Genomic DNA, 15940 nt, shown 5'->3' on the forward strand with positions numbered 1-15940 from the left:
TAAAGCCTCTGCCTTCGGCTCAGGTCATGATCCCAGGGTCCTGGGATTGAGCCCCGCATCGGGCTCTCTGCTCAGCAGGGAGCCTGCTTCCTCCTCTCTCTCTCTGCCTGCCTCTCTGCCTGCTTGTGATCTCTGTCTGTCAAATAAATAAATAAAATCTTTTTTAAAAATAAAATAGATAAATAAAATAAATAAAAAATAAAAATAGTAACAAGAGAGTATTATGTTAAGCGAAATAAGAGGAAGACAAATGTCCTATGATTTCATTCATATGTGGAATTTAAGAAGTAAAACAGAGGAGCACAGGGGAAAGGAAGGAAAAATAAAATAAGATGACAACAGGGAGACAGACCATAAGAGACTCTTAACTCCAGGAAACAAACTGAGGGTGGCTGGCAGGGAGGGGGGCAGGGGACGGGGTCCCTGGGGGATGGGCATGAAGGAGGCACATATGTCATATGTGATTGATAAATCACTAAATTCTCCCTCTGAAACTAATAATATACTATACGTTAATTATATTGAATTTAAGTAAAAAATGTTCAAAATACATAAGATAAAAAGTTAAAACAGAACTACCCTATGAACCAGTAACCACACTCCTGGGTATTTACCCAAAAAATAAAACAACGGAGGGATACATGCAGCCCTGTGTATTTACTATAGCCGAATTATGGAAGCAGCCCCAGCGTCCGTCGATAAAGGAATGGATAAAGAAGAGGCGATAAACAGATCTCCATACGCAACAGAGATCACCCAGCCATGAGGAAGGGCGCCATCTTGCCACGCACAGTGACATGAACGGAACGAGAGGGCTTAACGCTACGTGAAGGAAGTCAGTCAGAGAAAGACAAATACCATACGATGTCACTGGTGTGTGGAATTTAAAAAACAAACAAACAAGCAAATGAGCAAGGGGGAAAAAAAGAGAGACAAGCCAAGAAAGAGACTCTTAACTGTAGAGCACACACTGATGGTCACCGGAGGGGAGGCGGGGGGCGGCGGGAGGGGGAGACCGGTGAGAGAGACGAAGGGGGCCCTGGTCAGGAGCGCCGGGTGAGGGACGGAATCACCGGGCTGTTCGCCTGAAACGAATATTACATTGTGTGTTAACTGGACTAAAACGAAAGGACATAAAATAAACAGTTTTTAAAGATTTTTTATTTTATTTATTTGACAGAGATCACAAGTAGGCAGAGAGGCAGGCAGAGAGAGAGGGGGAAGCAGGCTGTCCACCAAGCAGAGAGCCTGATGCAGAACTCGATCCCAGGACCCTGAGATCACGACCTGAGCCGAAGGCAGAGGCTTAACCCACTGAGCCACCCAGGCGCCCCCAAAATAAATATTTTTTAAATTAAAAAAATTAAGCAGTAAAATAAAAAGTCAGCATGTGGCAGTTAAACACAGCTGACCACTGCCCTGCGGGAGACGAGAAGCCAGTGTGATGCCCTCACCTGCCATGAAAGTGGACAAGAGGGTCCTGAAATGCCAGAGACACTATGAGAACACACAGTACCCCAATATTTTAGTAAAACTCAGGCCTCTGCGCACGTCACCACTGGTGACACTCCAGGCACTGACATGCTGAAAGCAAAGGTGCACAGCCGATTCTATAATTTACAACTGCACTTCTACGATTTTTAAAATATGTTAATATATGTAAATATGTTAACGTATATGTATATGTAAATATACGTTAACATATATGTAAATATGTTAATAATGAAGGGGCGAGAAAAATTCTAATCCATGCAAAGAATTATTTCTGCAAGGATACTCCGATACCCATCACAAGGGGTGTCTCAGAGGGAGGGAGGAGGTCCCTTGCAGAGCGGGCAAGAGTGAAGGGCTCGGGGCGCCTGGGTGGCTCAGTGGGTTAAGCCTCTGCCTTCGGCCCAGGTTATGATCCCAGGGTCCTGGGATCGAGCCCCACATCGGGCTCTCTCCTTGGCGGGGAGCCTGCTTCTCCCTCTCTCTCTCTCTGCCTGCCTCTCTGCCTACTTGTGACCTCTCTGTCTCTCTCTGTCAAATAAACAAATAAAATCTTTAAAAAAAAAAAAAGAGTGAAGGGCTCTGGGTAAGGAGACACATATTTCACCCTACGCTGCCAGCATGGGACAACCTCGAAGAACATCCTAGACATGACCTAGAAGTTGTCATTAACTGCTCTGAAATTAGTGATCCATTCAAGGCACGGCTAAGGCATCAAGAAACTTTCCATCATATACACATCACAAGTCCACACGTGGCAGGTGCTCAGAGGGCACACATGTGCACACACACATACACACATGTCTACATACAGAGAAACACACACACACACTCATGCACACAGAAATCCTACAGGAATAGGACATCGGAGACTTGCTAAAGGGTGTTACTGAACTCACTCCACGCTCCTTCCTTCCCTGTGCTACAGCACGATGCTGTACTACGGAAACATGCAATGACATTTCTCCATATAGGAGCAGACACCTGGGGTAAATCTATAGCAGAGTATAAACTGTAATAGTGGGGGATAAAATTAATGCTCATCCACTTTTTTCTTGGATCTATAATTTTACTTTTCCTATAATGAGCACATTAGTACTTGGGATTTTAGATGCCTAAAAAAGTTTTCAATACGAAAAAATTCCTGGAAAAAACAAAAAAATGAGTTCTAGGGTTGATTCAACCTGGTCTTAGGCGAGCGCCTCCTTGACCATTCACACCAAGAAACAAATACATTAAACATGCATCACAACCACTTCGGCGAGGCCTCCTCCCTCGCCCACTGGCCAGTGCCCCACTTCCAATGCTGCCGAACATCCAGAAGAGATGGTTTGCCCTCGGGGCTGAGCACTCTGGAGCACCTCCCTCTGGCCAGATTACAATGATTTCACTTCCCCCGGGCGTCACCCTACGGTGGCAAGCAGGACCCGATGCCTCTCAGGCTGCAATCAATGGCTGAATAAAGCCACTTCAAGGCTTTTTCCCAAGCAGAATGTGCACAGGAAACAAATTTAGGAAATCCTGCTTTCTGTTACAGGAAATGAATCCTCCCCTGACTGGCAGAAATTATTCCGGCAGCTCCAAAGTAAAAGGAAAGCCGGTTTCTATGCATTTTCCAGACACTGACCTTGCCTAGACCGGCAAGGTTTTATTGCTACAGAATATCAAAGGTAGGATTCTAGACCCAGCCAAGTCTAGGTGGAAACCCACAGGGACTTAGAAACAGTACAGCTTTCTGAAAGATTTTGCTGGAACTCGATGTAGCCTCCTTTCTGTCACGTAGTGTTTCCATATACACAGACTGTTATTTGCAGTATACATCTTTAGAAATAATTTAGAAGGCAGGTCGCTAAAGTATCAACAGTGGTCATACCTTTAGTTAGCCGGATTACGGTTTGCTCCTTCCTTCTTTTACTTATCTGTGTTTTCACATATTCTGCCATAAACATGAAATAACTATGCAATAATAAATCAATTTGTTGGGTGGGGGGGGGGAGATACTAGTAAGGTAACACTGACCTGTGTGACGACATCAAAGACCAAAAGAAAATACCTTTTTTTTTTTTTTTTCCCCAAACACTATTCAAATCTTAGAAAAACATGACAGGGCTGAATCTGAGTGCAATTAATGAACAGGGGCTGAGAAGCACAAAGCATTCCGTGAAACGTTTACCCTCGTGGAAAAACTCTGCCCAGCGCTAACACAAATATATCAAAGTTCAGTGGGAACCAGGAGTGGGGGACAGGCAATAGAGAACCCCCATATGCGTGTCAATCAATGGCCTGTGTTAGGAGCTCACAGGTAGCAGTGCTGATCAGATCGCCAACGTCTGAAACATGTTCAAATTCAAGTCCCTTCAAACACCCCTCCGCTTCTGGTTCCCAGCGCATAACTACCAAGAATCTGGCCCTTTCACACATCTCCCGGTTAGGGATACTGTCTCCCATTTCCAAATGGAAAAGTGAGCATTGGGGCACCTGGGTGGCTCAGTGGGTTAAAGCCGCTGCCTTTGGCTCAGGTCATGATCCCAGGGTCTTGGGATCGAGCCCTGCATCGGGCTCTCTGCTCAGCAGGGAGCCGCCTGGAATTTGGCTAAGGGTTTCAACATTTTTCACCCCTAAAAATCCCGGTTGAAATGCTGGTGGTCATGGACCGACTAGGCTCAGAGCTGAGCTATTCCACAATCACCAAGCGGACTACAAGGAGTTGCCTCCTCAGAGCCACGTTCCAGGGCCCCCAAGAAGGATAAAGAAGGTACCAGTCAGGGAAAGCCACGTCCAAATGTCCTTCCCTTTCTGAACTTTGGAAAGGGTTATCATTACAGTACTCCCCGAACCACCATGCAGCTCTGGCTCCTTAATATTCTCTGATTAGTCCAGACCTTTCCAGCACTCTTTCCTGGAGAAGCCCCCACCCTTCTTCATAAGAACAACAAAAAATAACCGGATGCCCCTGTAACATTTGTGGAAAAATAAAACAGCTTAAAAATAATTCTGGGGACGCCTGGGTGGCTCAGTGGGTTAAAGCCTCTGCCTTCAGCTCAGGTCATGATCTCAGGGTCCTGGGATCGAGCCCCACATCAGGTTCTCTGCTCAGCGGGGAGCCTGCTTCCCCTTCTCTCTCTCTCTGCGTGCTTGTGATCTCTGTTAGATAAATAAAATCTTTAAAAAAAAATAATTCTGGGAATTATCCAATCATTTATACCAGGAGCCTTAGAAACACTCCCTCACTGTGACCCACAGGACAGACTGTCTGTTAAGGGGCTCATAACAACCCTCTTGTCACAGGGGCACAGGGGCACAGAGGCACAGCGAGGAGTGGCCGGCCAGGTGCGGAGCTGGGATCCCAAGACTCACGTGCTCAATGGTCTCACCCCTGCCGCATCCCTGGGGAGAGGAGCTGCCCTCTGTCATGAAACACTGACCCCCCACCCCAGTCCCTCATTCATCACAGGCACTCAGAATGCCTGCTGAATTAATAAGCCTAGTCATACCATTTCTAGAAATACCAGGTGTAAGCATACTCACAGAAAATGTGTATAAATGTTAGGCTAAACATGAGAGATAACCCAAGTTCCCACAAGAGGAGAATGGTTAAAGACATTAGTGTGCATATGTAGGCAGTAATTATAAAAAGCTATCTTTCAAGGATACTCAAAAAATGTGGTAAGCAGGCATGATGGAAGTATCCAGTTTAAAACGGAGAATACAAAACTTTGTTAAAAATTCCTGGTTTTTTAGGAAAAAAATATATGAAAAGATATCAAAGGATCACATGTCAAAAAGTTCTTAGTGGTGGGCACCTGGGTGGCTTCATCAGTGAAGTGTCCAGCTCTTGATTTTGGTTCAGGTCACGGTCTCACGGTCGTGAGATCCAGCCCACACCGGGCTCTGTGTTCAGTGGGGAGTCTGCTTGGGATTCTCTCTCTCCCTCTGCCCCTCCCCACATTTGCTCTACATAAATTAATAAATAAATAAATAAATAAATAAAATCTTAGGGGGACAAAAGTTCTTAGTGGTTTCTGAAAAATAACTAAGTAAAATGACTAAGAGTTTGGGTTGTGACAATACATTCCCTGGGTTCGAACCCCGGCCCTGTCAGTCAGGGGCTTTATTATAAGAGTAATTAGCAAGAGAGAACGACAACTTGACCATGAAGAAACCTGGGGACACCACCTGATCCACGTGACCATAAGTTAGTATCTCGAAGAGCAGGACACCCCAAGAGCAGGTCTCCCTATAACACGTACTGAGGACAGAGCCAAATTTGCAATAAACTGAGTCCTCACCAAATTTTGATGACAAAATGTCATCAAACCAAAACTGAGGGACGTTCTACAACAGCCTTTATCTTTGAAAGTGTGGGGGCCACGAATGTCAAGGAAACCTGAGGAACCCTTCCACCTTAAAAGAGACAAGAGGTATGAGGGGTGCTTGGGTGGCTCAGTCGGTTAGGTGTTTGCCTTCAGCTCAGCTCATGATCTCAGGGTCCTGGAATCAAGCCCCAAGTCAGGCTCCCTGCTCAGAAGGAGTCTGCTTCTCCTTCTTCTCCTCCCCTGATTCGTGCTCCCTAATAAATAAACAAAATCTTAAAAAAAAAAATTAAAAAAAGAGAGAGAGAGAATAGGTGTGGCAACTGAAGATAGCATGTCTTCCTGGGTTGGACTCTGATCTGGGGGGAGAAATATTCGTGTGTGTGTGTGTGTGTGTGTGTGTGTGTGTGTGTGTGTGTTTGAAGTAAGTTGTCAGTGGGACAACTGATGACATCGCAGGATAGAGAGCAGTACTGTATCAATGTTAATTTCCTGTTTCTGATAAATGTCCTTGTCTTTTAGGGAAAAAAATAAAATACAAGTAAAAGAAGTTAACTCTTACGGCTAACTCTTCTAAGGTGAGGAATAATAAAGCACAGGTAGAAAATAGGTAACATTTGAGGAATCAGAGTGACGATTTGGTGCTTCGGGAATTCTTGGTACTAATTTTACAACTTCTAAGTCTGAAATTATTTCCAAGACAAAAAGTTAAAAAAAAAAATCCGGGTGACTTTAGGCTAAATATTTAATCTCTCTTTGACTTTTCTTTTCTGAAAGTGGGGCCCCTTCATTGCTAGACACATTAAGATGAGATCCTACACAGAAAGCACTTCAAACGGGATCTGACAGGCACCAAAGGCTCAAGGAAAGGGGCCCACTGTCATCTTTCAAGAATGAGACTGCAACTGATCCAGGTTCTTCTTTATGGTTGTCTGAAGTGTCCAAATGTTCTACACTGAAAAGTAACGGCTTTCATAATCAGAATACAAGTTTTCCGAAAGGGAAGGAGGAAAAGGAAAAAAGACCAGAAAGTTACCCGCTTGGTGAACTATGAACTATCCCTGTGTCTGAATCACACTGAAGTCAGGAAGACAAAGAAGATCCTATTTTCATGAAGAGGGCGCTTCCATCACATAACGCCCCGAGACCCCGGGAGGGAGAACAATCAGGGGCCTGTTACAAAAAACCGTAAAGAGCCATCATGCTAAGAGACCCTTGGTTCTTGGAACATGGAATCAAATGAGTCCTGGTTCTAGCCAGAGAATGTGTCACACAGAAACAACCACCTGGAAGTATGTGGCTTATTGGACTTGATCAAAACTAAACACTTTAGGGTTTCAAAGGACATCATCGTGAAATTTAAAAAGATGGCCTTCCTAGTAGGAGAAAATACTTACAAAACATGTATCCCATAAGACACTTTTGATCTGGAATGTATAAAAAAAACTCTTTCAACTCAGCAACAAAAAAACACATATTTAAAAGAGGGCAGAGGATCCTGGAGAGAAGATACACAAGTAGCCAATGAGCACATGGAAAGATGCCCAGCATAGAAGCCGTGAAGGAAAACGCACATGAAAACCACAAGGGAGGTCCCACTTCACACTCACTAGAATGGCCAGAATACAAAGGACTGACAAGGACCCTGCTGGCAAAGGAGAAGGGAAACTGGAACCCTTACATGCAAAGGAGAAGGGAAACTGGAACCCTTACGTGCATCATGGCTTGGGCTGTACAATGATGCAGCCACCTCAGGGAGCGGCATGGTAGTTTCAGGAAGCTCAAATGTGGCTCTCACGTGGGACCCAGCAGTGGCACTCCATGAAGATGTATGTCCACCCAAAAACTTGTGCACAAATGATCCATTATCCATAACAGCAAAAGAAGGAAAGAAAACTAGGAACACTCCAAATGTTCGCCAACCGATGAGCAGATAAACAAAATGTAGTATTACCCAAGCCACAGGCCATCGGTCACCCCTGAAAAGGCCTGAGGGACTGATACACACCACTGCATGGACAAATCTGGAAAACCAATGCTAAGTGAAAGCAGCCAGACACAAAGGTCACATACTGTACAGAATAGGCAGGTCTAGAGAGACAGCAGGGCTGGGGGCTGCCAGGGCTGGGAGGGGAGGGCAGGAGTCCAGGAGGACACGGAATGGGGCGCTTCCTTTTAGGTGGTGAAAATGTTCTCAACGGATTGTCCTAACAGTTGCAGAACTCTGTGAATACACGAGAAAGAAACCCTGAACTGTGCATGTTAAATGAGTAAGAACAATACGGGCTCTAGCTTCAGAGTGCAGGAGTTTTTTAGCAAAGGGAAGGCGCCACTTAAGGGAGGCCTTGTGTCCACACACTGGCCACCTGAGTCACGAACCAGACCTCTCTTTGCTTATTTGGGCTCTATCTGGAGTCCAAGAGTATTTGTTCTAGAGGGAAGCAAGTCCTGCACGCATCCGAAAATGTGTTTCCCTCGCAGCCCAGTCCCCCCCGGCTCGTGTCTGCAGACACGTGGCTCCCTGGGGGAACCCCACGCCCTAGCACGTGGAAAACAGGCACAGACTCTTCTGTGCATCTGACCGTCTCCACCTGGGCTTTACCTCATCTGGGCTGGACGCCTGGTACACGCGGCAGGAGTCTTCATACTGCTTCTCGGCCTCGGCCTGGTCAGTCACACCATTGGACTCGTACACGGGAGTCACGTTGTGGCAGAGCGCGATGGCCTTCACGGCCTCGTGCACACGGCTGCTCATGGTCCGCCGGACCTTGGTGGTGAGCGTGGGGCCCTTCTGAGCAGGCGGGTCCTGGGATGGCTACAAGAAAGAGAAAGGAACAAGGCAGATGACTGGAGACACAGAAGGGTCTAGAACCTGTGGAAGAACCACCACATGGGGCAGCCCTTAGACATGAATACACGTCTACAGTGACATTGCAATATACGGCGTGTCCTTTTTATGGACCCAATCATTCATAACTGGCAAAAAAAAAAAAATGCAAAATAGAGAAAAACATTACAAATCCGCGAATGTGGGTGATTCTACCTCTGAACACATGAATCTGTCCTCCTTTGGGTGGTATTAGGGGCCCCTGACAGAGAGAGGCCTCATATACCACAAGTGAGGCTGGCATAGGAGGACACGGCTTCTCAAGCTGGCATGACTGACCCTTGGAGAGGATAATCCTCTGTTGCAGGGGCTGTCCCGCACTCAGTCTTCAGTAAAACTCAGATGCCCTCTGTGGTCCATACGGCCTACCTGACCAGCCCCTGCCCACCTGTGCAGCTTCCCTTCATGCCATGGTCCTCCTCCTCCTCCCTGCTCCAGCCACACTGGCCGTTCTATTCTTTGAAAACCACCAAGCTCCTTCCTACCTCAGGGCCTTTGCACCTGCCTTGCCCTCTGCTTGGAACATCATTACCCAGATCTCGCAGGACTGGCTCACTCCTTCTCATCCCTGAGGTCTCAATTCAAATGTTACATACTCAGAGAGGCCCTCCCTGAGTCCCCCAGCTCACAGTCCCCCACACCAGGAGTCACGCTCCCACACTACAATGTGTGTTGCTGTGTTCAGTCAAAAACGGGCTTGTTCGCCCGAGGATTTTCTCATTAAGCCATGAGAACAGAACTTGTCCGTGTGTGTTATTCATCACTGCAGGCTTCGTACCCAGAGCAGTGCCTGGCACGTGTCGATATTTGCTGAACAGACAAACAAATTAAGACCAGGGGACTCCTCAGGGGATGGTGGGGCATCCTTCAATAACTTGACTGTTTTTCTATTTCCAGGAAGAAATAAATATCAAACTGACCAACACCGGTTCCAAGTTTTAAATCACAGTTGTGGACAACAGGAACCCCCTGCAAAGGTCTTCCTCCACAGCTAACGGAGTCCCGGAAGTTAGAGACGCCTCTGGACTTACTGGGGTGCTGGACGCCATTAGAAACATATTTTATCCAACAGAAGAGAAGCGGTCCAGTCCCGCAAAATGAATCGTGTTTTATACCCACAAACACGTGGTTGCCCCAAAAGAGAGAACAGATGGGTCACGAGAAATAAGAAAACAACTTTCATTTCATTTTTTAACACTATTTTTAGCAGTGGCATTAGCCTCCCCAGGTAATTAGACAATTACTAAATTATTCTGGTCATGCAGGCGCACACACTGCTCTAGCTTCCTGCTCTGTTAACCTCTGGTGTCAAGAGGACACGAGTTTCACTTCCAGGCCAAAGGGCACTGCGTGGTTACGGTAATTAGAGCAATGAATCAGAACTACAGTTTAAATGAATCATTATTTGCCAAGTGCTTTTAATTATAAAGAATTTAACTCTAAAATTATAACAAGGACTGAAGATTTACAGAAAGGTTCTCTCCCCTGGAAAGACTACACCCAGAGGGTTCTCCATGAGCTCCGTAATTTACGATCTAGCCACAGCTGCGTGTCTTCGATTCGCCCACATGCCTCGGCACCTGGACCAAATTATTATTTAACATTTGGGGCAATAACAAGACCTCTGACAACATCATGGCTTTGGCCAGCAAGTTTCAGTAACAGCGGGTTTGAAGGAAAGGACAAGCGAAGGGTATCCTCTCCAAACCTCTGAATTGTATAAGCTATCTGAACTCACGTCTCCAGAAATATTCCCGCTATTTCAAATGGGGGATAACACCAAGCTCTGGGGCTTTGCATTCCAGGTGAAACCAGCCGAGAGCAAGGCAAAGAGAAACACGGGAGCCCCGGATTTTTTGCAAAGACCTCGCTCCCAGACTAGCCGACATCCAATCAGAAGACAGGGGTGATTAACCCCAACCAACACCGAGGGCCATGGGTGTCATGTCTCCAAGTTCATTTATTTTCTCCTTCAAATTAACACTTATCCCCCTTTCCAACCAAAGACGTTTCAGGGAGGAGGAATAAAACTGGATTCTGAAATGGCCTTTTAATTCTCAAAGGAAAAGCTCATGCACCCACCGAAGGGCTGTCCACATGCACCTTGAACATGCTGGTGATCCACCAGGGGCTCGGCCCGCATCAGGAGGAGGACCCAGTCTTCAAACATCCTCACATTCCCCATATGGAAGAGTTTCACATCGTACCGTGTTTATCTGTGGCCTCCTCCCCACAGGCCTTGAACCTACGCACATTTCTCCTTACTTAAAAAATACCGGGGGAAAACAAAACCAGATGTGGTACCCACAGAGGCGGGCTCCAACTCCTTCTGCCCCGGGGAGAAACCACGGGTCCCCTTGTCGAGGGGGGACCCAACAGCCCCACACGAGGTCAGAAGCTGAAAGAAGAAATCAAGGCCTCCACGGACAAAGGCCCCTGATGAGGGCCCTCGGGTGGCTACCTCACACCATACACCGCTTCAAGGTCATTCTCCACGTCCTAGCCCACATGTGAGACACAGGGCTGAAAATGAACACTAGCCCCTCCCAGCAAGAATGCCGGTGTGTGTCAGAGGGACGACGAATACCAAAATTAAAGGTCGATCCCCCACGAATACCCGTTTTCTTCCTAAATGCAATTAAAACATCTCCACGTAGGAGCGTTCATAATAACGAACCCTGGGGACGGGGTGCAACTGGTAAAAAGGCGGTTCCATCAAAGAGGAAAAATGGGGGATGCCTGGGTGGCTCAGTTGGTTAAGCAGCTGCCTTCGGCTCAGGTCATGATCCCAGCGTCCTGGGATCGAGTCCCACATCAGGCTACTTGCTCCGCAGGGAGCCTGCTTCTCCCTCTGACTTTGCCTTCCACTCTGTCTGCCTGTGCTCGCTCTCACTCTCTCTCTCTTACAAATAAATAAATAAAATCTTTAAAAAAAAAAAAAAAGAGGAAAAATGGTCGTGGAAGCCCCACTTCGTCCCCCAAAGAACGCTCAAAGCTCATAGCTCGTTACCCGTACAGAGTCACCCCCCTGCCTCCCGGCACGGGCTCTGACCCTCTACTTCCAAATGAGTCAGCTGAGCTATGGGATGATTATGTGACTGAATAAACTCAATGTGGACTACTTCACAGACATCACGAGCACGGCCAAGGCCACACATTTCAGTCTGTGGAAACTGAACCCCATATAACCCAGGGTTTTGCCCCATCAGGAGGTGTCCAGAGATATTTCTGGTTATCATAACCGAGGGAGGGTGCACCTCAGGCATCCAGAAGGTAGAAGGCAAGGACGCTACTGAACACTGGGAAGCCCAGCAAGCTCACACGACAATTATATCTCAATTTAAAAAAAAATTTTTTTAGGGGTGCCTAAGTGGCTCAGTGGGTTAAGCCTCTGCCTTCGGTTCAGGTCATGATCCCAGGGTCCTGGGATCGAGCCCCACATCGGGCTCTCTGTTCTGCGGGGAGCCTGCTTTCTTCTCTCTCTCTCTCTCTGCCTGTTTGTGATCTCTGTCAAATAAATAAATAAATCTTTTAAAAAAAATTTTTTTTTAGATTTATTTATTGATTTGAGAGCAAAGTCATGTGCAGGAGGGAGGGGCAGAGGGACAGAAATTTCAGCAGACTCCGTGCTGAGTGTGCAGCCCCACGCAGGACTCAATGTGGGGCTCGATCTCATGACCCCAAGATCACAACCCAAGCCGAAATGAAAAGTTGGATTCTTAACTGACGGCACCACCCAGACACCTCTGTAGCTCAATTCTTTTTTAATGTACTAATAAATAAAGAAACCAAAGGAAAAAAATCATCCTATCTCCTCTGCCTGTCATGGTTTTTCCTCAAAATGTTTGGACATTTACAGTTTATTTAGGTTTTTATTAATAGTCGGCAGTCTCCCTGCAGAAATCTCTTAAAGTCCCCTCTTTATGAGGTTAATTTAGTGAAATGACATCCATCAAACGGGTCACACGGACACTCATCACCTGCGACCTACATTCCCACGTCCTAAAAATAAGCCCCCACAGACTTCTGACTCCTGCCACTCTTCCCACAGGACACCTCAAGGACCGGACTGGACAGACGCTTGTCAGACATACGGATGGACCGAGGGTCCCTGTCTTGATCTCAATGCTCTCGAAATTTAAGATTTAAATTTTGCTCTAAGTTTGAAAATACAAACACAGAGCAAAGAGACACCCTAATCTCTTCTTCCGTCTCTCCAATGGGTCACCTTGCAAACCGTGCTGTGGAGTCCGCAGATTGAGACACTGGTTTTCTGGAAAACAGGGCAAGCCTCAGGTTCACGGGAGCTTCTCAAATGCTATTGTACTTTAGAATTACCCGGTTCACTGGGTAGAACTGTAGGTCTAGAGGGTCTGACCATCCCAAGGGATCTGCCCCAGGAGTTTCAGGCGGTGGACTTCATGAAACGCTGGCCTAAAATCCCATTATTAAACTCTAAAGTCAAGTCAATGACTGTGGGGAGCTCAGGGGATCTTTCTGGGGTTGCAGCACTGGTTCCACAGCTCTGTAAATTTACTAAAAAAAAAAAAAAGTCACTAACTTGAACACTTAACAGAGCCGCATTTTATGGTAGGTCAACTACATACCCATAAAGCTGTTTTAAAAACCTGGAAGAGCCCTTGAAAGCCTCATCATGAAAGTATTCCCATGTTCACAGCAGGGTTTTTGGACGGCGTGGGAGAATGCACACACCTCGCAGGGTGAGCAGGTACCGTAACTCTGAGCTCACACCAGCCTCCAGACGACCTGACCTGTAACACTCAGCGATTTTAACTCCAAGGCCAGGGTGGGTGAGTGAATTTATGAGCTTCCGCTAAGCCAGGGGTCTGGGGTAGTGCACACGGTAAGAAATGTCTTTCTGGGACTTTTAACACTTTACAAAGTGTGTTATCTGTGCTAAAGCAAAAACAGACCATAAAAGCTGAACTATGCAAATACCCTGAGAAGGGATGGTTTCTGTAAATATCACAAGCTCTTAAAAACCCCACCCCAGTGGGCAAAGGGGTGTCTCCTGCCGGGGGGTGGGGCGGCACCATGACCAGGAAGTTGTCTGGTACAATCACCAGTCGGCCTACAGTGCCAATGAGAGGGCTAGAGGGAAGAGAGTTCAGCCAGACGCTGGTGAGTGTGACCACCCACACAGAGGACCCCCTCGGGTGGGGCCCGGAAGGCATGTGGGTTCAACGGTTCAGAGGGAAGAGTCTGTTCCAAGACACAGAAACAAGGCAGCTCCCCCTGCCCCCCATGCCGAAGGAGTAAGCGGAGGAGAGAGTGTACGCCAGGAGGGAGGGGTGGGGACACACGCCATGCCTGGAGCACATGGAGGTGTCAGCCCCAAGACGGAGTTAACAGAACAAGGGGCACCCCGTGCTCCCGGGAGGGGTTCAAGAGGAGCAGCAGGGAGACTGTGTGGGGCAGGGGGATGTGTGCGGACAGCCAGGCAGGGTAGAGGGCAGGTTTGGCCTAGCAGGTGACAAGAGATGAAGACAGAAGGCCAAACACATGATCAGGGGGAGCAGACCTCACCAAGGGCCTGGGACTGACGGCTGAAGGCAGGTAGGGATGGGGAAGGAAGGGGCATTTCTCAGATCCTGGGAGAGAGGAGTGCGGTAGGCAGGGGTAGCACGCACTAGGACAAGAACCTCTGGAAAAGAAGCAGGTGTGTGGGAATATGGGAAGGAAGTCAGGACTGCAGGGACACTGTCCTTAGGCTCCGTAAGCAGCCATGCCAAGCACGCTAGTGTCTTGAGTCTAGAGCTCCAGGTGGGGCAGCAGACAGAGACGGGGATCATTGCCACCTGCAGGGCGATGGAAGCTCGGGCAGGAGGGACCATCTGGAGAGTGACACATGGGGGCCAGTACAGAGTTGCAGACCACCAACGCCACACAGGGTGATGGAACAAGAGAGAGGGACAAGGGGCTGGACGTGGCTTTTCCTTCCCATCCAACTAAGTCCTCCTGAGTTTTTAAGAGTCCTAAAGTCCATCTTTGAAACTAGTCTAGGGATTCATTTGGAGACAAGCCACAAATGCCCACACAGGCAGCCTAGAATTATAGGTGTTTCACTTACGTGGATCAAATTCACTGTCCTCCGTTTAAAATTCACTCCAACTTGCAAACTATATCCCCTGCTCTGCCATTCTCAGGAAATAACCCTAGAATCCAGGCGTGCCTTCCAGTGAATGTTCCGGAAAACTCAACGTCTCATGTAACCATGGCACAAAGCATTCAGGAGTTCTGCCTCTACTCCGTATTGAGAAATACTCCCTTCACATTTCTAACTGGCCTTCTGACAACAAAAATATTATCTATTTTGGCAAATTTAAGCAAAACGTGGCCTCTCTATTCTCATGTCCAGACAAGTGCCACCACATACCGCTGGCCCGTCAGCCCTGATGCATCTCAGAATTACCAAGGGTTTGCCCGTGTGTCATCTTACCTCTGAGACACAGCAGCCCAGCCCTGCCCTAATCAGAGTGAGTTGGAATCCCTCACATATGAGGCCCAAAGTCAACGTCCTTCCTTTTGTTTTTGTTCTTAAAACATCACTAGCGATTTTGAGTAGCCAAGGTCCTATACCCAAGGGTGTGTGTGTGTGTGCGTATGTGTGCGTGCACCCACCATAGGTATAACTTTTTAGGAATATTACAACACTTTCCAGTAATACCTTTCTCTGAAAAAGGACTAGTTTTGAAAAATCTTGCAGAAACAAATGCGGGAGCAGAGAAACTACAGGCCATCTCGGATAAATTAATCCCTTCCGTGTGGTCACAGAGTTGAACCCGGACGGGAAACTGAAGCCCACCGGTGACGACGGTTTTTCCTGAGCAGATCAGTCATGCCTGCTGCTTTGGCTCCTGACCAGGGAAAGGAAGTAAAAGTAACCAATAGGTGCCCAAAGCTATTTCTGGCACTAGTCACTGGCAGACAAGTCTCTCTTGGGTTTTTCCCAGTATCCAGCAGAGCAGGGTAACTCTGGGAATGAGAAAGATGGCACGGGGGAGGGGGAGGGCTGATTTCAAAGGTGATTTTATTCAAAACATAAAGGACTGACAGTTGCCCTGGGTTTGGAAGGAGAGGTGGGGGGGCAGGGACAGGGAATGATGCCTAATGGGGATAGGGGTCTCTTTTGGAGGGGATGAGACAAAACTGATAACAGTGATAGTTACACAACTCTGGGAATACACCAAGAACCACTGGACAGGACTCGTTCGCTGGGTGAATGGGA

General features: G+C 47.4%; 1 protein-coding gene across 6 annotated transcripts in view; it reads right to left on the reverse strand.

Annotated features, from left to right (window-relative positions):
* ATP9A (ATPase phospholipid transporting 9A (putative)) overlaps positions 1 to 15940 on the reverse strand; it is a 134977-nt gene that overhangs the window by 40628 nt on the left and 78409 nt on the right. For all 6 annotated transcript variants that reach the window (XM_059407246.1, XM_059407240.1, XM_059407244.1 and 3 more), the window contains one exon: positions 8407 to 8619. In XM_059407246.1, coding sequence (XP_059263229.1) covers positions 8407 to 8619 — 213 coding nt within the window. The remainder of the gene's footprint in view (positions 1 to 8406; positions 8620 to 15940) is intronic.

The sequence above is a fragment of the Mustela nigripes genome, chromosome 7, assembly GCF_022355385.1.
Source record: "Mustela nigripes isolate SB6536 chromosome 7, MUSNIG.SB6536, whole genome shotgun sequence".
Classification (NCBI taxonomy): Eukaryota; Metazoa; Chordata; class Mammalia; order Carnivora; family Mustelidae; genus Mustela; species Mustela nigripes.